The 21,063-nt window shown below is 44.0% G+C and overlaps 2 protein-coding genes and 1 long non-coding RNA gene across 4 annotated transcripts; 1 reads left to right on the forward strand and 2 right to left on the reverse strand.

Moving 5' to 3' along the window:
- Positions 1–22: 22 nt before the first annotated feature.
- Positions 23–3,516, reverse strand: znf488 (zinc finger protein 488). The gene is made up of 4 exons (XM_088384636.1): positions 3,354–3,516; positions 2,583–2,802; positions 2,289–2,517; positions 23–1,921 (listed from the first exon to the last, which is right to left on the reverse strand). The coding sequence occupies exons 1-4, from the start codon at positions 3,362–3,364 to the stop codon at positions 852–854; spliced, it is 1,530 nt and encodes a 509-aa protein (XP_088240762.1). The 5' UTR covers positions 3,365–3,516; the 3' UTR covers positions 23–851.
- Positions 3,517–3,985: 469 nt separating this feature from the next.
- Positions 3,986–18,977, reverse strand: LOC148393291 (uncharacterized). Of its 2 annotated transcripts, none has more exons than XR_015860233.1 (5): positions 18,769–18,977; positions 18,365–18,473; positions 11,793–11,868; positions 6,857–6,921; positions 3,986–6,300 (listed from the first exon to the last, which is right to left on the reverse strand). It is a non-coding gene; the product is annotated as an uncharacterized LOC148393291 (long non-coding RNA). The 2 variants fall into 2 exon arrangements; XR_015860232.1 differs by having other exon boundaries at positions 6,857–6,925.
- On the forward strand, positions 4,686–21,046 carry antxr1d (ANTXR cell adhesion molecule 1d). The gene is made up of 18 exons (XM_088384634.1): positions 4,686–5,035; positions 7,679–7,750; positions 8,249–8,320; positions 8,844–8,925; positions 9,017–9,047; positions 9,128–9,201; positions 9,382–9,450; positions 9,519–9,599; positions 9,665–9,725; positions 12,777–12,875; positions 12,978–13,047; positions 15,658–15,736; positions 15,961–16,056; positions 16,148–16,186; positions 16,324–16,422; positions 16,487–16,651; positions 16,730–16,810; positions 19,945–21,046. Exons 1-18 carry the CDS (start codon positions 4,878–4,880, stop codon positions 20,245–20,247), a joined length of 1,731 nt encoding a protein of 576 aa, XP_088240760.1. The 5' UTR covers positions 4,686–4,877; the 3' UTR covers positions 20,248–21,046.
- Positions 21,047–21,063: the final 17 nt, after the last annotated feature.

Consider the following 21,063-nt stretch of genomic DNA (forward strand, 5'->3'; position numbering starts at 1 on the left):
TCTATGTTTTACAACGGACATTAAAATACACACTGAACAGGCTGGAGTGTTTGCCTTTCCCTTCAACTTCAGACCTCCTTCATGCCTCATTGACCTGACACAGAGGCACCAATTTATATCCGCCTTTCCAAAGCTTGCTTTATTAAAGAGAAAGAAATAAAAAAATATTACAATACGACTGAGGCCCTATGTGGATTTAATTTAGATATGCTGACGAATGACAATTGTATCAAGACGCTGATCTACTGCTCAGCCTGATTTCAGTTCACTTTTTCATTTTGCTTGTGCAACAATTGTGGTCTCATATTATAACAATCACTACAAATTACGAATTTTAAAACGTTTAATCAATTCTTCCTAATGGAGGTTCTTTAAGATACAATAAATTATTTATTGTTCAAATGCAAAACTAAAATGTAGAGGTATTTAAAAACACACACACACATTATTTCATGTTGACAAAAGTAGATTTGTAAAGGTGCAAACACACACATGGCATGTACAAAGCAGGATAAATAATAATAAGAGGACCGCTTGGAGATATGCGTGACAATCATGAGCTGTCCTCTACATCTCCCATCTATTTTCCATCCTGAGCTCCTTAAGGCACCAAGTCATCAGTAGACCATAAACACTGAAGCCTGAAGTACAGACAAGTGCCTTCGAGGTCAGCGTCCATGTACCTCTGCCGCCCTCTAGCGGACAAGGCTGTACTGGCCATATGCTATTTTATTACAGTTATCTACATTCACTGTTCAACATCAAAGTCTCGTTGTGAATCCTGGATTCTAAATCTAATAAATAGCGAAACCTCCGTAAAAGAATACATCTTTCTTCTACTAAGGGAGGTCTCAGTTGTGTGACGTCATGTGTCTGGACAGATGGTGTCGTTCTCGGAAGTACTCGTGACAGATAGGACAGGTGAGCTTCTCCTCCCGCCTCCTCCTCACTTGGGACTCTGCGGCAAACTCCTTCTTGTGGTGGGAGCGCATGTGGAAGACGAGGTCAGAGGTCATGCGGAAAGACAGGTTGCACTTGGCGCACCAGTTTTGCACCGACACGCCAAAGGAGGTGAAGGTGGGCGGGAGGACTGTCAGGGCCGAGGCGGATTGGACCTGAGCCGTTCTTGACCAGTGCTCCGATGCGTAATGGAAGGCGGCGTTTAGCGTGACGGGGGAAGGCAGCGTGTGAACGTCATTGCTGAGGATGCTTGGAGCCATTAGGTTGTTGTATCCTGAAACGGTCCTGGGCGTGAAGGTCTCTCTCATCTCCTCCAGGACAGTTGAATGTATCGTTGTTGGGCTAGGCTGATGCAGTTCACCTTCAGAGATCCTCTTACTGGGTTTACAAAATGCGCTTTTCTGCTCTCGACTGCCGGAGTGGACTAAAGAAAAAGCGCTACCGGTGCTTGAGCGTAAACCGGAACTCTCTCCTGTATCCGAATCCATCAGCCTGTCATGCGTAAAAGTCAATTTGGATTCACCCTCCTCTCCAGAAGTAGCATTTTTACATCCCAAATGATCCACTTTGGTTCTGTCAGCTTTTGTTTTCACGGGTGAGTCAGATGCATCTCCTCCAGCCTCATCCTGGAGCTTGTCCAGCTGGGTAATGTTGTCATCATTTGAAATATTCGTTTTTTCCAACAGGACTGTTTTCCTGCCTTTGAGGTAAACAGCTTCCGGGTATTTCCGTTTAGTCCCGGATGGAGCATCATCATCGGCCTCGCTTTTTTTGTGTTCCAAATCTCTGGCGATGTTGTGGAAATCTGTTACACGCCGCTGCTTCTTGACTTCCACATGCTTGTGATGGTGAATGTCACGACTCCACACGTGGCTTGAGATTTGGGTGCACAGGAAACGACAATGAGCCAGGAAGGGATATTCATTCTTGAACACCTGCTCACACCTGACACATTTGAACTCTGCAAACACACAAATATATGCCATTAGTATACAGTTCAAGAACACAAAACAAATTCTCCAATCGACAAGTTCAAAACAATAAAACAAGTGCAGACTCCCATGCCTAGTGAAAAAGCTGGCAAATATGTTTAAAAATGAATTTCAATGAGTAAGCTTGTCTCTGTGTGCATGAGATGTTTGAGGGAGTTCTGGCTGACTCTAAAATTACGCGCTCTTCTATTTATATACTAGCATTTCAATACATTTAAAGCGCTCCAATCTTCTGATGTAAGTGCTATAGAGCTTGGTGAGTTTAAAAAAAAAATAGTGGAAGTCATTGAGGAATGGCAATGTTATGCTAAATATTAAGAATATTTCTTTTCTCACCTTCACCAGAACCTCTGCTGGTTTCTGTGAAGCCCAGAAGGTGACACAGCTCCCGGTCGTACCACACCAACAGTTCCTCCTCCTGATGGACATCCCTGGTGGTCCGCACGTAGAGTTGACCTCCTTTCAAAAAGGCCTCCGCGTTCTGCTCCTCTCCGTTGCGCGCAGCCTGCACCAACCGGAGCCACGACAGCACCAAGGCGGAATTACGCATGGCCTCTGGGTCCACCTGTTGGCAACGTCCAGTTAGCATGAAAGCCTACTGTGTTTACCAATTTACCAAAGCCAATTTACCTTGAACACGCACGCTTTGGCTCGTCTGTCACTGGATTTCAGCGCAATGAAAGCGATGGTGTCGTAAAATGTGTTTTGGAGCACGCACGGACCAAAACTGGTCCCCGCGGGGATGCTGCGCGTCACCACCACGCTGGTGTGAAGCTCCGCGGGATGCTGCACAAATTTACCGTCACCCGGCCACACGGACCGAGCTAGGAAGGCGTGATCCATCGTTAAACTGTAAAATAAGGATTTGGTTCACACATTAGTAGATTCAAATGCAGGTTCAGAACGATCTGAGTTTTTTTGTGGAGGGGAGGGGGGCATTTTTGTATTAAAGCGCCTACAGTATTATCAACAAAATGATTTGACGTCAATAACAAACCAAACAAATTTATTTCTAAAATAAGAGATAATCTGATTTACATCGGCGTACGGCATTGCAATGGTGAAACGACGCGACGTTAGGCATCTCGTTTTGCAAATCGTGTCAATTGAGTCAAGCAGGCACAGCTGAAGCAGACTAAGATTCGGGACTAAGGTCCTTTGTCTCAGTTTGTTTCACTCGGTTTCTTCTTTTGTTTCCTCCATCTGCCCTCAACTGTCTCTTCTGTCTGTGCATTAAGTTCAATCGCAGGTTATCCCGCAAAAATAATGATTTTAAAGGCCAGGATTCTGACATGTAACAAACAATAACATGTGTTGTGAAAATCATGTAATAAATCTTCACTGTCAATTGCTTTCTTAATAAAAAGATCCCGCAAGATTGCAAATGATGTCTGAGCTCACCTGCTTGACATGATGTTCTGTGACGATGTGCTCCCACGATGAGCAAGTTATCCGACCGAGTGTTCAGATGCACTGTCTCCCCTCCAAGCTCCCACTCCCACTTATCGGCGTCAGTCACGACACCCACTGGTGCGTGGCGCAAAGATGCAAACGCGCATGCAATTTCATTACTACCACCACCCCCTTACCCAAATTACCTACTGATTGGTTTGCGTGTCTTTCCAGAGGGAGGAGACAAGTAGCCAAAGAATAGAAAGCAGTCATGTGGTGGCGATGTTAGACCGCAGCCCATGACATTAAAAAAAACAACACAATATCAAGATAACGGTGCTCAGCTTTTATATTTTCATATAATCAATATGCTTGTATTTGTGGTGTACAGTATTGTGCGCCATGTGGTCTAAATTTAGCTTTGGAGTAATATCTGTGCCAAAAGAAGACCCTGAAAAGATCTAGGAAATGTTGGATTACTTGACTAAATAAATGACTACTTCATGAAAAAAAAGAGCAAAAAAAGTTCAATTCGTCTGTATTTTCACAGAATCAAACCAAATGTGCATAAATGTGCCAATGCAAATGCAACTCTTGTGCCATCAACGTAAATCCAGCCAAACGAGACCGCAATGCCCGCAGTGGTTTTGCCCACCAATCAGTCTTGATGCAGTTTTGGAATGGGCTACATTCTGAGAGGCGCTTCTCATATATGTGCTTCCCTACAGTACAATAATTAAACCCGTCAGGAGGAACACGTTTTCAAATATTTTTTTAACAACACATTATTTTTCCTATAACTTGTGTAAAAGTGGATGGCGACAATGTAAAGAATGGTAACAACAATTTACAACCATTGCACGAGAACAGTTGTTGGGCAACAGTAAATCTAAATAGGGATGCATTAATCACCATACACAACACTTGTATGGTGATTTATATTTATGCCAAATATATGCTTCTGTAGTTTAGAATGAATTGCTTAGTGTGTGCTTACACAGAAATAATTGTAGGGTATGTTGCAACACAACTCATATTGATGCACCAGCTACTGAGCATTAAATATACTTTATTACAACATATTTAGGTTAGAATGGTACCATTTTTAATTGTTTATATCTATTTTAGCTATTTATTTACTTGACATGTTTTATGCTTGTTTCTTTTCCGTCCCAGTATTCGGTCACTGTAAAAATAAAAAGAATCCTGCAGGGATGGATATAGTATGGCGATTTAAAATGAATTCGTCACTATTTTATTTTCTAGAGAGAAAGTGGAGTTTGAAGTCTCTCCTCGGGTGTCGCTCCTCTCCTCCATCCTGTGCAAGCCTCATGCTTCTTTTTTTCCCCCACCCCAGCCCTCAAGAGGGAAGATTTAGGGAGGCCGGCTTCCAGTCAACGCGGAGCGACTCGACCCGGCCAGAAAAACTTGAGAAGCGTCGATCGGGCATTAGCGGATGTTGGAGGGACAATGTGAAGACTTGCGGTGAGTTGCGGCGCTGTTGCTGGAGAACTCGAACGCAAGCGGAGAAAGATGGCAAGGAGGCGCATCCACACGTTCCTCGCTCCGCTTCTGCTGGGACTTTTCCTCCTCCATGTGTCGGTGAAAGGAGTGCAACAACAGCAGGAGGAGGAGGAGGAGGAGGAAAGGTCCTGCCAGGGCGCCTTCGACCTCTACTTTGTCCTGGACAAGTGAGTGTCTCTTATTATTTATGGCTTTTGTTACTTTCTCATGGCTGCGCTCTGCCGCGCAACCACCCCGTAGGCTGGGAACGCGTGGCACACCGGCCTGGTACTTCAGCGTCATTTTGGATAACTAAGAACCAGGATACAGTCGAACCGAACTGGGAAATCCCCTCGTTTGTTTTTAAAAGACAAAGATCTCAAACAATGAAGCTCTCGGGGTGTGCAATGCGGTTAGGGTGACTCGGGTCATCCGTGCAAGTGCGCACAGGCTTGATGAGCTTTTTGTCTTTTGTGATTTTAATATGTTTTATTGGGCCGTGTTGTTCTTTTGGCCCGGTTCATAACGGCGAGGCAAACAGAGCAAGCAGAGCCACGGGATGTGGGCTGGGCTTGGCAGGATTGAGTTTCAGGCTGATGACGCCTCCCTTGCCTGCATGGCGAAGACAGCTGCAGGCTGTGTCCTGTGTAGGCTTTAAATCTGCAATCCTTATACACCTTTGCTATTGTTTGATCATGGAAGAGATTGCACGAAGGAATGTCTGGTTACAGCACAGCTGGGCAATACAAAGGGAGTCTGTATGCAAAATTAAGCCTTACAAAAAGATCAGTTGTGACTCACTAAAATGGTGTAGATTGAGCTTTAAATAGAAATTAGAAAGGGGGCGTTTGCGCCGTTGTGGGCATCAACAGAGCCGACACAATTATTCCATACCTCTGGGCGTCTGTAGAAATGGAAAAGCAAAGGAGGCCGAGCAGTGTGGCGCCTGCATATGCTCAGACATGATAATTGACATTTTTATCATTTCTGAGTTTGAGCTAAAATGATGCACATGGCTGCAGAGCGATTAGACATGTCAAAACATGCTACAAGCAGACCAGATAAGGGTTGAAAAATGAGACCTAGTAAAATGTAATGATTTGCGTAGCTTGCCGTTACATGTCCTCAATTTCCCTTAAACGAGCTGCAAAGTCAACATTTTGAATGACATTTCACTCTTTGGGGTGTCCACGGCAACATCTGTCAGCTGCTCTTCACTCTTTACCCTTTGCTTCTGAAAGTTTAAGAAGAGCCCGAGGAGTGTGCGTCACGCATGGCCAGCTTTCCCGGTGCTTGGACCTCGGCATGTCTCAGCAGGCCTCCAGGAAGAAGTTGCTTTTTTTCCAAACCAACTTATCAGCCGTTTTCCCTTCTTTAATGCCACATGGTGACCCCGTTCAGCAGCATCTCAGCGGGAGAGAACTAAGGCGTCCAGCATTCGGAGAAAATAAATCTAGATGGACAGAATGAAAAGAGAATCATCAGCTCCCTGCATTCCTAAGCTTAATGTCTGACCTACACTAAATAGCAGGCGAACTATTTCCTTTGTAACCCACAAATAGAGAAATATGTGTTGGAGGTTGTAGTGGAATTTAGAGTTGTGTGCTCAAGTATGAATTACTTACAGTCTCCCTTCTTTTACAATACATGTAAAAGAGTTACAATTTGTATCTCAGATGAAAATCTGATGGCAATCATGCGGAACTGGAGCCTTCGGAGGAATTAGAGCATGTACAGAAAATTTGGGATTGGTCCCAGACATTACTCAAACGTCGAACACAATCGACTCCACCGGTTTTTATTTTGCCTTATTAACAAGTACTCGTAGTCATCTTGCATTTATCAATGTATTCACTTTTTTTTGCATAAAGTTAATATTTTATAGCATGATATTAGCAAATTTGCATCTACTGGCATCATGCTTAGCTTCACAATCCAATTGGCAATAAAAAATCTGGCTTCTGTTTATTTGATCGAGAATCCTGAAACTGAAAGAGAACTTTGCAAACCTTTATTTGGTATTGTGAGGACTGTGTCCTGAGTAGATGCCTTCTGGAACTTTTATCTTGTCCTCCTGTCTAGGAAAAAGATAAGTGGAGCAGGAAGTGGCTGGTTAAATGGGTGGTACAAAAGAAAGGCATCATGAATCTAAACAGCTTTGACTTTCTTCCCTTTTACGAGCCTGTTCCACTCTTCAGACCGCCCGCCTGCCCGCCCGCCACTCTCCGTCCATGTCTGCTGTTTGATGTCATTGCAACCAGCTGAGTGCTACTTGTGCAGCCCTCTGTTGTTCATGTCGCTTCCTTTTCTCTCTCTCAACCTGTTGTTAGGCTGCCTGTGCTCATCACCATCTGTTCCCCCTCACCGCCACACACAAACAACCAAACGGACATGCGCATGGACACACGCAGGCCAGCTGCCCGCTACATGTTCACTGCTACGGGCTGCTGCATCTGTCCCAGTCTAACCTCAACCCTCTGGTCCAACAGCAATTAGCCCCCATTAGCAGCCCCTTGGGACTGGGCTTCATTAAGGAGATGGTCATGTAAACAGTAGCAGCAGGCTAAGCAGCAAGGCTAACAGGTTACATTGCAACATAGTGGAATGTGACCAAAGACATTGCAATCTTACCCTCATGCTTTGCATTACGCAACATTGAAACATGCAAATGTTAAAAGTGTTGTTGCATTTTCCCTGAAGTTGCATCTCTTCATTTGTCTTTGAGAATCAGAGTTTTTCAAAGGATGAATATCTGAATTTTGCTGTTGTTTTCCTAAATAACTGTAAATAAATCAAATCCCTGCCAACAGTGCTTTTACTTCCTTTTACAGATCTGGAAGTGTGAAGCATCACTGGATTGAGATTTACTCTTTTGTGGAGCAGCTGGCAGAGAAATTTATCAGGTATAGTCATTATTTGCCAAGTGGTAGGAAGTTTAAAAGTGGCTTAATCCTTAGGAAATTCAGTTTCAATACATATAAACATTTGAAAAATATTTATAGCAAAATAAAATACTTGTGTGGAGTCAGAAAATGGTATCCACTAACAATTAATAAATAACTTTTCAGTAAGTTCGTTTTTTGCACATTCAGTGTAACTTCCAAAATATTTCCACCAACGGTGGGCGCATCAATTAAAAAAAATAACAACAATAACTTATGACACGAAAATTGCTCAAGCAGTGCGACCTGGCAGAATATACAAATAGAAAAAGCAGAGAAATATGGAGCGAGAAAAAGGACTAAAATATTGCAGAAACCATGAGAGGAGTCTAGAAATAACCAGAGCTGTATTACCCAAATCTAAAATTACAAATGGAATTCATGCAGTCATTATCATTTATGGAATCTGTCAAACTTATGACTGGAGAATGTGAATGTCAAACAACTGTGTGTTCACAGTCCCATGTTGAGGATGTCCTTCATCGTCTTCTCCACGCATGGCAAAATCATCATGGAGTTAACTGAGAACAGGTAAAGCTACATTTGTTTATGACATGTTTATGTGGAAAATGCAAGGTTGATTTTCGTAGTTCCTGTCGCAGAAAATCCAGAGTAAGTTTCGGGTGCAAATCCAAAATACAGGCCCACTTTTTTTTAATCAACTCTCAGGCTTTTAGCTAATGGAATGCTGGGAGGCTGGAGAGCACCGCATCCATTTCTGTTCAAGTCATTCCCCTTTTGACTGCACGTTTCACTATTCAAAATGTTTTTATGTCATAACAAGGGCAAAACTTTTTTTTTATATATATAATATAGCCAAAGCAAAATGCATCAAACAAAACTTATCCTCTAAAATGACAAAATGACACTGAAAAGATTCATGCTCACCATTTATCTGTGTGATTTCATTTGCATGCTTAACATGATGTCAACAGTGTTTTTATGAGCGCACCCATCTCCTCTCTACATACCTAGACCGTTACTTTTGTTCTTTTCTTTTTTTTTATTTCCTTCCGGGGTGATTTTTGCCAATGCTTCTGTTTGTACCCTTCAGGGAGGCCATCACTGAAGGACTCAGATCTCTAAAAAGTGTGATTGCTGGAGGAGACACATTTATGGACCTTGGCCTTCAGATGGTAGGGGCAAGCCAAAAATATTTCATCCACTATTTACCAAATAGCGTAGAATTAAATATACAATATTCATCCTATGTCTCTGTGTTGACAGGCAAACACACAGATTTATCAAGAGAATCAAGGTAAACTCTTTCTACTGCTAATGTACGTGACATCTCTAGCACATTATTTCTCAGGCGTAGAATTTTTGCATGCTTCACAGGGACAGCCAGTGTTATCATCGCCTTGACTGACGGGGAACTGAACGAGTGGCAGTTTGACAAAGCTCAGCGAGAAGTAATATGCGATGTGTCCTTTCTTCTTGCTTTGCGAATAGATGTCCATATGACACGATTTTTTTTTTGTGGAGCATTCAGGTTCTAATGTCTTTTTCAGGTGGTGTAAAAGTCACAGCAACACGACTGTTGACCCTTTTTGTTTCACTGCATTTTTTTTTTTTTGTTTCTTTCCTCACAGGCTCAAAGAGCCAGATCTATGGGAGCCATTGTTTACTGCGTCGGAGTCAAAGAGTTTAACCAGACCCAGGTAGGAAGCAAATTGAATGTGTAGCAACAAAGCAAATACATTGTCCGTGTGTGTCTCTTTTTGTCTAGCTTGCGACCATTGCGGACACTATGGAACATGTGTTTCCTGTGTGGGGGGGCTTTCAAGCCCTCAGGGGCATCATTGACTCGGTAACACACACATACACACAAATACGCACAATTGCATTATCTCATCAAAGTGTCTTGCGCTTTAGATCATCAAGAAGTCCTGCATTGAGATCCTCGCTGCTGAGCCATCCAGTGTGTGTGCAGGAGGTAAGGGCTGCGCGGTGAGCAAGGTTCCCTCGCTAAGACGACCGAAAAGAAATGTGTGGGTGTGATTGTGTCAGATGACAGTCATCCAAAGCCTCTGGAGCGGACTGTAAAGTTGAGTAATTGCACAGACGCTTATGACCGCGCGCTGACACACAGCGTATTGTCATTCCCGGCCGGGGGAGATTAGCATAGTTGCTTGGCCCCAGCATGTGGGCCAAAAAGGGAGGAGGAGGAACTGGACTTGGTCAGAGGAATTAGCCATGAATCTTTAAGCATGGCTTGCTCCCTGGCCTAGTTTGCCACATCGTATATGCTGAATAGCCACTCTGGCTCCTTTAACCTCTACTTAGGCCTCCTCTCCCATCCTCGCATGGCTGATCTTTGGATGCCACTTTGAGGAAGTGAAAAAAAAAAAAGCCAAATGAGATGGTGCAGGAGTCTCCATGTGAGTCCATGGGATGGATACGCTTTGACATGACCTTATTAGGAATCACTTAGTGAGTGCATTTGCCCGCCTTGCTACCACGATGACCAATGGAAAAAAATCATCCATTATGAGATTCTCGAAAGAACAAGGACGAGCAGTGCTGTGTATTATTAGATTTGTTCTTTTAAAAATAGAATACAGAAGTTAGACGTAATGGTTAAGTAAAAAGGAAGGACGATAATAAGTGTCCTCACGTGATAATAATCTCTGGCTCGTTACCAGTTTATCAGCCGACGTGTTCCCAAATATTTTCCAACAGCCTCATTTGATATTCGATTGATGAGCAGCCGAATGGTCAGTGAACTAAGAAACGCACTCCAACCAAAACTTGACTCTGGCCTAATTAATGAAGGGCAGCCGCTGTAATGCACTGATCTTATTACTCCAGTATGAATCCTTTGTTACTAAATGAAGCCGTGTAGAAATAATCACAGCATGTATGATTGCTGTGGCGTGACGCAAGATAATTTGCACTGGTCAGCATTTTATAACCACCATCTCAACATATTGCATCAAACTGTTGTCTCCTGAATGCAAGTCAGGCTTTTAACATGTAGAGTTGTTCTTTAAGAGCACACACACAAACACACACATACACACGCGTCCCTCACACTGATGTGAAGTGACCGGGCTGAGCTGCCTGCAAACAGGCCATCAGACTGGACACTGAACATTGGGCCACACTATCAGACATGACAGCATTGACGCCACACACACACGCACGCATAGGGAGAACGTTGAACCTGAGATCTAACATGACAGCCAAGATTGCTGCTTTCATTAGCGTCTGACCCATTCCTCCCCTTCGTTCCTTCCTGCGTGGCCCCCGCCCTGCCCTTTGCTGTCCCGTCGCACTAACGTGATTGAAGGGCCGTTGTTCGGACAAGTCTTACCCCACTTTCTCCGAGCACACAAGTGCCCCCTGCATAACAAAAGCAAAATAAAAAAAGCAAGCAAACGTATGCTTCATATGCTCGTCAAACATTCAGGTGAAGATGGACATGGACATGTGGTCAGCGTGGCGGGCAGCAACATATGTATGGTTCAAGCCAGCAGGGAGGGTGCTACCAGTCCTGACCTGCCATGATTGTGACAGCATTAACCTTTTCGCCTGCCACTGTATGTGACAGAGAGTGTGTGTGTGGAAGCTAATATAACCTCCATGTGATATTTCATACAGGGAACTAACCTAATATACTGCACCTTATTCACTAGTCCCTATTTAAAGTTTAATGAGCTATTCAGTGCATGATTCAACATATTTTTGGGAAAAGTGTATTCGTCTTGTTTCACTCTTTCGGAAATGTTTAAAGAGCCATTTAAAAAAAATGATGGTAATTCATAGACGCCTCTAATTGTTGTGGTTAAGGTTCAAATTTAAAGCAAAGCCCAAGAGCAGGGCGGAACAAACAGGAAATGATGATGTTGTCTTGCGTCCGATTGTGCTTGCATGTGTGTTTTTGTTTACGTATGTATAATGCTCCCTCAGCACTCTTATATCTCAGCTTCAGTTAAGTAAAGAAGTCCCTTCAGCAGATTTACAATATAGTAAAAAAACAAAAATGTGTGACCTCACTTACCTAGTATTAGTCACCGGCAGCATCACGTCATCCAGTTAAGAGAAATGCCGCCCTTAAGATAAATGTCTCCTTTTTCCTATCAGAGAAATAAAAATGAGAAGTAACTTTAATAACATTGCTTCATAGACAAAATTACAGTACACATACAATTGAATCAGAAAAAAAATTCTCAAAAGGCAAACTGCACAAAAAAAATATTGTAAAAATGCCTTTCTAGAAAGAAAACACGTTACCATTTACATTTGCACAGTGCTATAAAATAAACCAATGAAGCAGCAACATTGGAACATCCAACACATGTCTATATTTGCAGCGGAGACTTGCGTGACCTTTCAAAAAATAGTGTCACGTATACGCCAACACCCTACTGTGTTTTTATGCAGTGATCTTCACGCTGGCGCTTTTAAATGTTAAAGGTGTGACCAATGTTCATTTGTATTAGCCGGGAGGAATCTAGAGGTGCGCAAACACACAATCTGCTCCCACTCAGCTCAGGAAAAGGCAAAGAAACAAAAACAACATGCGTGGACGTCACGCGTTGCGCCATAGGTAAGGTCAGAGCTACTTTGACAGCACTGCGCTGTTGTCAGCCCCGTAGGCATGTTTTTCGACCAAGTGTTTTCTTCCCGCTCGCCAGCATATGCTGAGAAGCAGCCACATAGACACTGCGGCATATGCTGGCAAGGCCCTGTCAGTGCACTTTAACAGCGCCTGAGGGAAAGTAAAGGTCAAAGACGTACACGCACCGTGCACACACGCCTCGTGGCTACCACACACACATATATTTTGGAATAGAAGCACTTTTAGCATTAGCGCCATTGGAACACACATATAGACACAAATTAAAATGAGAAAAAAATGGCTTGAAGATGATTTCCCTTTGAACCTGAGTCTTATAAAAACGACGTTGCTAAACTGCTCAGTTCTTTTATAATTGAATGAATGTTGTATGAGATTAAATCGACGGTGGTGTTTGTCTCTCAGAGAAATTTCAGGTGGTGGTGAAAGGAAACGGTTTTCTCCATGCCAGAAACATCGACCAGGTCCGCTGCAGCTTCAAATTAAATGACACACACACTGTTGGTAAGTTGTGGTGGCAGACACACTCTGAGTCAAATGGGAACACATTCCTCATCTGCAAAAAAAATCTCACTTGTAAACAAACCTAATTTAATTTTTCTGTAGATGAGAGACCAGCCGGAATAGAAGATACATTCCTTCTCTGTCCTGCTCCTGTTATCGAAGAGGCGGGGAGGTGAGTTGCATTTATTATTTTTTTAAATCTCACACTATTTTTTTTAATACAGACCAAATTTAGCTCTTTGTGTCTTTGCCGGTTTTGTGCTTGAGTTTGATGCAGACGCCACGACACTTGTCCTTGGCCAAAGTCACTGAGTGCGTGCGATCAATCAGAGTTTGTCACAGTTAACGAAGGCAGACACCAATCACAGGAGGAGAGCCCAGGAACACAACTTAATGAGCGCCTCCTGGTTTAGATCTTCACAACCCCCCTCCCTTTTTGTGTATGTGTGTAAATATGAACACGCGTGCCTATTTGTGCGGTATCCCTATCTGTGGCTGACACTTAAAGGAGAGAGAAAGAGTGTGAGGGCTGGTGTAAAGTTTCCTCCAAGGGTTTGTAGCCCTGCCCTTGGTGATGGCAAGTAGAAGTTTTGGACAGGGGCAGACAGCACGCGGCTTTGGGCTGAGCTCCAAGTGGACCGAAGCCCAGCAGCATTCCCGGCCACGCTGCCCCGGAGTCCTGTGCATAATTATACACTGCCGCCCTGCGGCTTCAGACACCTCCCAGTCATCATCTGTCTTGGTGCTGTCACTCAGATTTCCTGTTTGATTTGAGCTCGTCTGCAAAGTAGTTTTGTTCACAGGGAAACATTCCCTACACAAGGAATTGTGTTTTCACACCATGGCCCATGAAGAAAGAGCTCTTTGACACGTTGTTTGCCATCTCTGTAACTGCAATATGGATTTTGTCAATTGGGATCGTCCTGACTACACTTAATGAAGTGAATGGAAATGCCATTTATCCATTTTTAAATTCACACATCCAGAACCACCAATTATTTTTGTTGTTTTACGAAATAAAAGTTGCTCCATACAGTAAAATACAAATTGAGAAAAAATGTAGTAATGTAGTTTATAGTGCATTGTGTACTGAGGGCTAATTTGCAACAACAAAATACAAAGATATCCAATCTGCAGAATGAGTGATGTTTTTTTTTTTGGTGAACCAAGGTGAGCTCCCCCCCCCCAAAAAAAAATTGTTAGTTAATTAAGGTTCCACTATAAGTGACTAAAGTGTCTGAAAAACACCTGAAATTTAAGTCATAAAAAAAACCTGCATTTAGAGCGAAGTCTCTTCACCTTCTGTCGCAACAACTTTTTTGGTGAGATCAGATGAGAATGTGGTGCACCCTCATCAGACAGTGCCCGAAGGAGTCCATTTTTCCATGTAGCTGGAGCCCATTAGTGCACAGTCAGCACAGTTTGACACCCTCAAGAGCAAGTCAGCTGTGAATGGCCAAAGGGTCCAAAGAGGAGGCCAACTGCCGCCTGATGGCCGGTGGAGAAATACCGTTGGTGCAATACCGCAATCAGATTCTTCTTCAACAGGAAGGAAGCCAACAGTGGTCCCCATCTTCACAGCGACATCCACTCCCAAACTTTTGGGAAGCTCTCTAGGCTGCCAACCAGACCTCAGAGCCCCCTCGATCCCTTCCTGCTCTATCCGAGCCTTGTCTCTTAGAATGAAGTCATTGACGCTGACTTCACATAAATCCGTGTTGACTGCAATCCTTCCGGATGCAACAAACACAAACACAGGGCAAAGACACATATAGTGGGGGAGATGGTGATTGATAGAGATTGATAGCAGCATGTCCCCTGACCGTATGATTGGGGGCGGGGTATAGGAGTGCCACCTGCATTGCCGATTTCCTCCTTCCGAGTCGTTGACAGTATGAGTCAAGGCACAGTGGTGTCGAGGGTATGGAGGAGAGCAAACATAGTGTTGCCGGGTGAGGAAGTGAATGAATGATAGAAGGAAGGGGGGTCTCAGAAGGGAGTGAGAATGCTGAAGGGATTTCAGACAGAAAAGCTCCTCTTCATCCCATCCCCCACACGCTCTCCATCCGCACCCCACCTTGCAGTGACCTCCCCCCCGTCACCGCCCTCTCCTCAAATGTGGACCCAAAGCTCAATGCCCCCCTTGTCTGTGTCCCCCCAAACCATAAGCACAGCACAAGAAGCCTTTCTCCGCTCTTTTCCCGAAACCAAAAACTACAATCTGCAGCTGCCTCCTTTGCGACTTCTCACTTTGGCTGCGAGCATCTTTTGTTTTGCTCACTGACAAACAAATCTGTCCATTGATTTGTCTATAAAGACCTAAATGTTTGTGAGACCAGCAGAAGAATGAAAAATGGTCATTGGTCAATTCCAGCTTAAATGTCTTAAGATTCTTTCACACATAATTTTTTTGTCATTTTATATTATTATCTTAAAGTATTCACATTTTTTTTCCTCAAAATTTAGATTTGAAAAACTATCCGAAAACGTTATCAGACAGAATATTTTTTTTTTCTTCATTGGTTTTAAATACTAATTTATTTATTTTTTGATTGAGTTTTAGATACTTTTATATTTTACCCAAGTTTGCGCTTTCTATGCAGAGGACATTTAGTTTGTAAGGCAGAGAACTCCCTTGACCTTTTTGTGGCTTTTGGGAAAGTGTCCATGTCAGCGTTTTAGAGAGTGCAAGTATGGACAGAGCAGATGGAGGAATGTGCAGGCTGCTTCAGGCAAGCATGTACAGTAGACCAAGCGAGCGTGTCACCTCCATGTTTTGCAGGGTCATCTACCTGCAGGTGAGCATGAATGAGGGCATCTCCTACATCACCAGCTCGGTTCACATCACAACAACTGAATGTGTGAGTAGATCGTGTGTGTACTCTATTTGAATAAACTTCACTTTCCCTTTCAAAACTTCTTTCGGATTTCCTCCAGTCCTCTTCCTCTCTTCTTTCTGATGTCTCCTCTGTTGCGTGTGTCATCAGAGGAGGCTGTGAGTACTTTGAATGCACACGTTTTGCTGTATTGGACTTTCTCTTGGTCTAATTGCACCGCCGTGATTTTGCGTGCGTGGTCTGTGCAGTTTGACGGCACTATCGTGCTGATCTCGCTGCTGGTGGTGTTCTTGCTGTTGGCCCTGCTGCTCATGTGGTGGTTTTGGCCCCTGTGCTGCACTGTGGTAAGTTGACACCTCAGCATTTTCACTTAATTTGCAAACAACTCTTTCTGGTCCATTACATTAATATGATTTTTATTTCCTTAACCTTCAGGTCATCAAAGAACCTCCCCCTCCACCTCCCCCAGAACCTGTAAGTCTATCCATCATGCTGATTCTTATTCTGTAGCTATCTATCAAATGATTATCAATTGGCTATAGCAAGGATTATTTATTTTATCACCAACTGTGAATATGGAATGCTGTGAGTGAGGGTTTTTCTCTCAAAAGGAATCGGACGATGAAGATGGGATGCCCAAGAAGAGATGGCCCACAGTGGACGCTTCGTACTACGGAGGACGAGGAGTGGGGGGCATCAAACGCATGGAGGTACACACCCTGACACATTTACCACATTTACTTCATGGGGGGGTAAAACAATTTGTTGTTGCAGGTGCGCTGGGGGGAGAAGGGCTCCACCGAGGAGGGTGCCAAGCTGGACAAACCCAAAAATGCTGTCGTCAAGATGCCAGAGGAGGAATTTGAGCCTTATGAACCCAAGCCTCGAAAACCCAACCGCCGGACTACGCAACGGAGGAGGTGGTACACGCCCATCCAGGTTTGTCTTCAAATGATGCGTGAAAGTTTTTTCAAGCATGTGTAGTGTTCTAAGTGTGTGTGTGTGTCCCATCTCCAGGGGAAGCTAGACGCTTTATGGGCTCTCTTTAGAAGAGGCTATGATCAAGTCTCTCTAATGAGGCCTCAGCCTGGAGACCAGGTGAGTACCGGCTTGCATTCCTTCTTCATTTAGGATGCGGCAAAAACAAAATGTGCGCACCAGACATTGCCCATATGACTATAATTATGGATATTTTTGGAGGTGCGCAGCAACCACTTCAAAGCTTCGTTGCAGACAGTGTTGTCATCATGTGCTTAAAGATAGAAAACATCTGCACTTATGTATGTTGCACCACACGACAGAAGCAGCTCAAGCTTACCAGTAAATGCGTATAAAATGGCCTCTTGATCCCTCCCATTGTCAAAACCTTCACTTTTTATGTAATAGTTCTGTTGACCACCCCAGTGATGTCACACAAAGGTGTAACACTACTCGATGCGCCTATTTTCTAACCTTGGACCCTCATATTGCATCTTATAACCCCGAGGACGTGTTTTCATCATCATACTGGTTGCCATGACATGACATCTGCAGTTGTCAATGGTGTCATTGTCAAATGTATCAGTTTGTCCCTTGTGTCGCATCTTCGGCGTATGTAACAGTATGCGCCTATAGTCGAGCAAAGAAGTCACCATTAATGGATTCATCCCCACTTTGTCACTTTTTTTTTTTTAAATCTTCTTTCAAGCTGCACAATTCATCTTTGTGAGGACAGACGTTTTTAGAGGTCTTCTCTGTCACTTCACAGAAATGCCCCAACAATGAGCATTACTGCCTTCATGCCCCATTAACTGAGAAAAATGAAACTACTCTTCACGTATATACAAAAGAGGGAGGAAGGGTGGGGTGGGGGGGGTGCACTTCTGTGGCAAGTGAGAGCAGGATTCAGCTGAAAGGCACAGCGAGCATAAAAGGCTGCAATGACTTCTTGTCAATGAGCCGCTGTCAGTTGAGCTTCAACAAGTGACAGAAGAAAATGCAAGAAATGAAAAACACAAAGAAACTTGGCTAACATAAACGCAAGCTCTCGTACCATACCGCTTGCAACTCCACAAGGGGGTGCAAATTCACCATACAAATGCCAATGATTGACATTATACGCTAGAAAATTATTTTGGGGCACATTGGGCCCACAAAATAAAAAAAATACTTGACAGAAATGTAGCTTTTGAAAGAAAAAAAAAAAACACACGCAAAAAAGGTGGCAAAAAGCACAACAAAGCTGGAAATATTATTAAGCATCCATTTTCAGGGGCTCCTTCCGCTTTCTCCTCGCATTACTTTGACCTCGCTGCATCTGCAAACGGCCATCAACGTGCTGCCACTTTCTGCCACACGCTGTCTTTGCATTTTACGTCTGCGCCGCATGTGTGCGCTTGTCACTGTAAGTTGTGTGTCAGCACTGCCGAGTGAGCGTCACACAAACAGATGGGCAGTTTAAAGGCCACGAGCCATATTGTGACACAAGAGATTCCCTTCTTTTGTCCCCGCAGCTGATGGCACGGATGCTCCGTCACACAGGACGGCAGAGACCAGAGGGTCCCCCGCGACATCCTCCCCCCATGCCCCCCCAACCGCGTCGTCCATCACCCAATCACTTTGCCTTAAAGCCTCGCTTCGCCCTAATTTCATCCAACACATTTTATCACTCACCTCTTGTAGCGTTTAAGGCTCGACTTTTAATGTCTGCCACACGTCCAAAGCATCCATCCATCCATCGCTTATTCCATTCAAGATAAAGCCTCTCTCAGGGGATTTTGACCTGCTTGTCACAACAGAAACAGAAAACAAGTAAAAACAAGTTAAAAAAAAAAAAAAAAAAAACAGCAAGCTCAATTTAGACATTCAAAAACTATTTAAAATAATTCCCAACGTGTCGAAGGGGCGCCATAATGTGTTCCAGTTTAGGGCGAGCAGCCTAATGGTGATGTTTAACGAAGCTGGCTGACTCCAAAGTGTAACAGTAATCCAGCCAAGATGTGGTAAAGCCATGGATCATTTCAAAATATTATAAAGTTAAAATTTGAGACCGATTAGACCAATTCAACAAAGTTTACCTTCAATTGTTGTCAGCCAACACTAATTCTTTTGTTTTAGTGCTCTTTTTACAGCCACCTCCCGATCCTTCCTGTCTCTGTTTATTCATGAGCCAGAGGGTTCATTCAGGCCATATGTTGCGGTGACGGCCCGCTCACACACTCACACACACACTCATATTCATGAGCTTGTGTTCTCATTGTGTCCATATGCTCTCGCTGGTGTTGTACTGCTGCTCCCAAACCGGACTGTTCTCCGCAGCCCAGCGACAAGACCCTGGCGGTCAACAACCCCCCCCCACCCCTGGACAGCCCTCCCCTTTCTGAGCGGGCTGACCCCAATCAATTACGCAGCCCCTCATATACATGCTTTCGCACAATGGCGCCCCTCAAGCCACAAAGCTACTACTGCTCGGGCCATCTAAATGGCCCCTGTGTGACTTCAGGGCCTCTCTGTTTAATAAGGTGTTATAATCAGACCACCAAGGACACAGAGAGCACCCCCCCCCCTCCATTCCTCACAACAACACCGACTTTGCAACCAGCAATCAATGCGGACAATAAGAGAAGCGTCCCACTCTTTGCTGCCTTGTAAATCATGATTAGCACCCTCTGTTAACGATTGTGGGCATATTTTGAAATGCGCCTTTATGTTGCAAACACATCACAAGACATAAAGCACTTTCTGTTTGGTGTCACAGCGCAGGAGGAGGAAAGGGGAAGACGACAGTGTGTGTGCCTGATTTTGCAAGCTATTGTGGTGCAGGTGTGAAGGGAAGACAGGCGAGCCTGTGTCCGCCCTCAAACACTCTCGCTTCTGTCGGAGCTCTGCCGGCGCTTGCTCACTTCGAAACGGCAAACACTATATCCTCACATGTTAAACAGTACATTTGTTGTGAGTTTAGGGAACATCTTAACATTCTTATTCTGCACAATAAAACATTTTCTAACTTTCATACTTGGCAGTTTTGGATAATGTCCTGTTACCATAATGAATAATCAACCAAAACATTTTGACTGTTCATTTCTTTGTGACTAATTCAGTAGGGGATCAAATAATTATCCTCCCCCCCCAACCGTCATTGGAATGATGGATGACAAACAGACAGATGGACAGATAGATGATAGAATGGAGACAGCTGGACAGACATGAGACCAAAGAGTTGATTTCTAAACATGATTGCTGTGTCTTTCCAGGGTCGTTGCATACGCTTCCACCGGGTCAAAGAAGGCGAGTCGGCCACCTACACCCGCGCCACCCCCCGCGCCGCCCCGTCTCCCCCATCCTCACCCCTTCCCACCGCTTCCCTTCCTCCCGCGCCCGCCGAGCAGCGATCCCTGGTTTCCAACTCGGTTCCCCGCACCAAGCCCCCTTCCAGAGGGCCCCGCACCGTGCCTCCGTCACGCATACCCCCTCCAGTAGCACGACTGCCTCCCGGGCCGCCCCCATCCCGTGTACCCCCGGGACCACCGCCTTCCAGACCCCCTCCCAGGCTGTGATGATGATGATACAAGTGGTCCAACTCCTGCAAGCCTGTGGGCTTTGTTGCTGGACAGCAAACATAGTGCAAAATTTATCCTCACATGCAAATCAGCAAACCATTTTGTTACTTCAGTACTCACATGGTGGCTAGTAGGAAGAAGACAGCAGGTAGATTCGAGTTCAGTGGGTGAACCTAGACAGTGTGACCTTTGAGCAAAAATCTTGTTTTTAGTGAGCCCACTGTGCATGTTTTTGGAATGTGGGAGAGATTCAAATCAAGAACCTCAGAACTGAGAGGCAGACATGCTAACCATTCAATAATCACGTTTTTTTATGCATCATTTTTTTAGTATGGCCTGTCATAGGAAAAAGGTTCCTTGGAATGTGTAGAATGTTATCTATGAGTAACTTTGGTTCAGTTTTATTACAGGAGATGAGCGACGAGTAAGTTGAAAGATGTTTTAAATGTAGACTAGCCTCGGAGTTGCTGCAAATTAAGTCCTTTTACATTTCCCATCTAGATAAAAATTCTTGTTGCAACTGCAGGGCAGTTTTTAGATTTTATTTATTTTATTAGCCTGGGCTGACTTCACTAGGGTTTCTATTCTTTGGCGGGGGGCAATGTCGAGTTTTTTTTTTTAAATCGTTTTTAATGCAAACAAGCCCTTCAGACTGACATCCATTTGTGGCCTTTTTACAACTTTAGTACCAAAGATTGCTTTGTGCTTTTCTCTTCACTTTTTTAACTGACTGAAATGATCATTTGTATTATTTCTGCATTAACAACTTCAATAAACTAATTTGTTTTGTTTTTTACGAGCCATCTCTTTCAT

Source organism: Syngnathus floridae, chromosome 9 (genome assembly GCF_059516105.1).
Source record: "Syngnathus floridae isolate MCC-2025c chromosome 9, RoL_Sflo_1.0, whole genome shotgun sequence".
NCBI classification, from domain to species: domain Eukaryota; kingdom Metazoa; phylum Chordata; class Actinopteri; order Syngnathiformes; family Syngnathidae; genus Syngnathus; species Syngnathus floridae.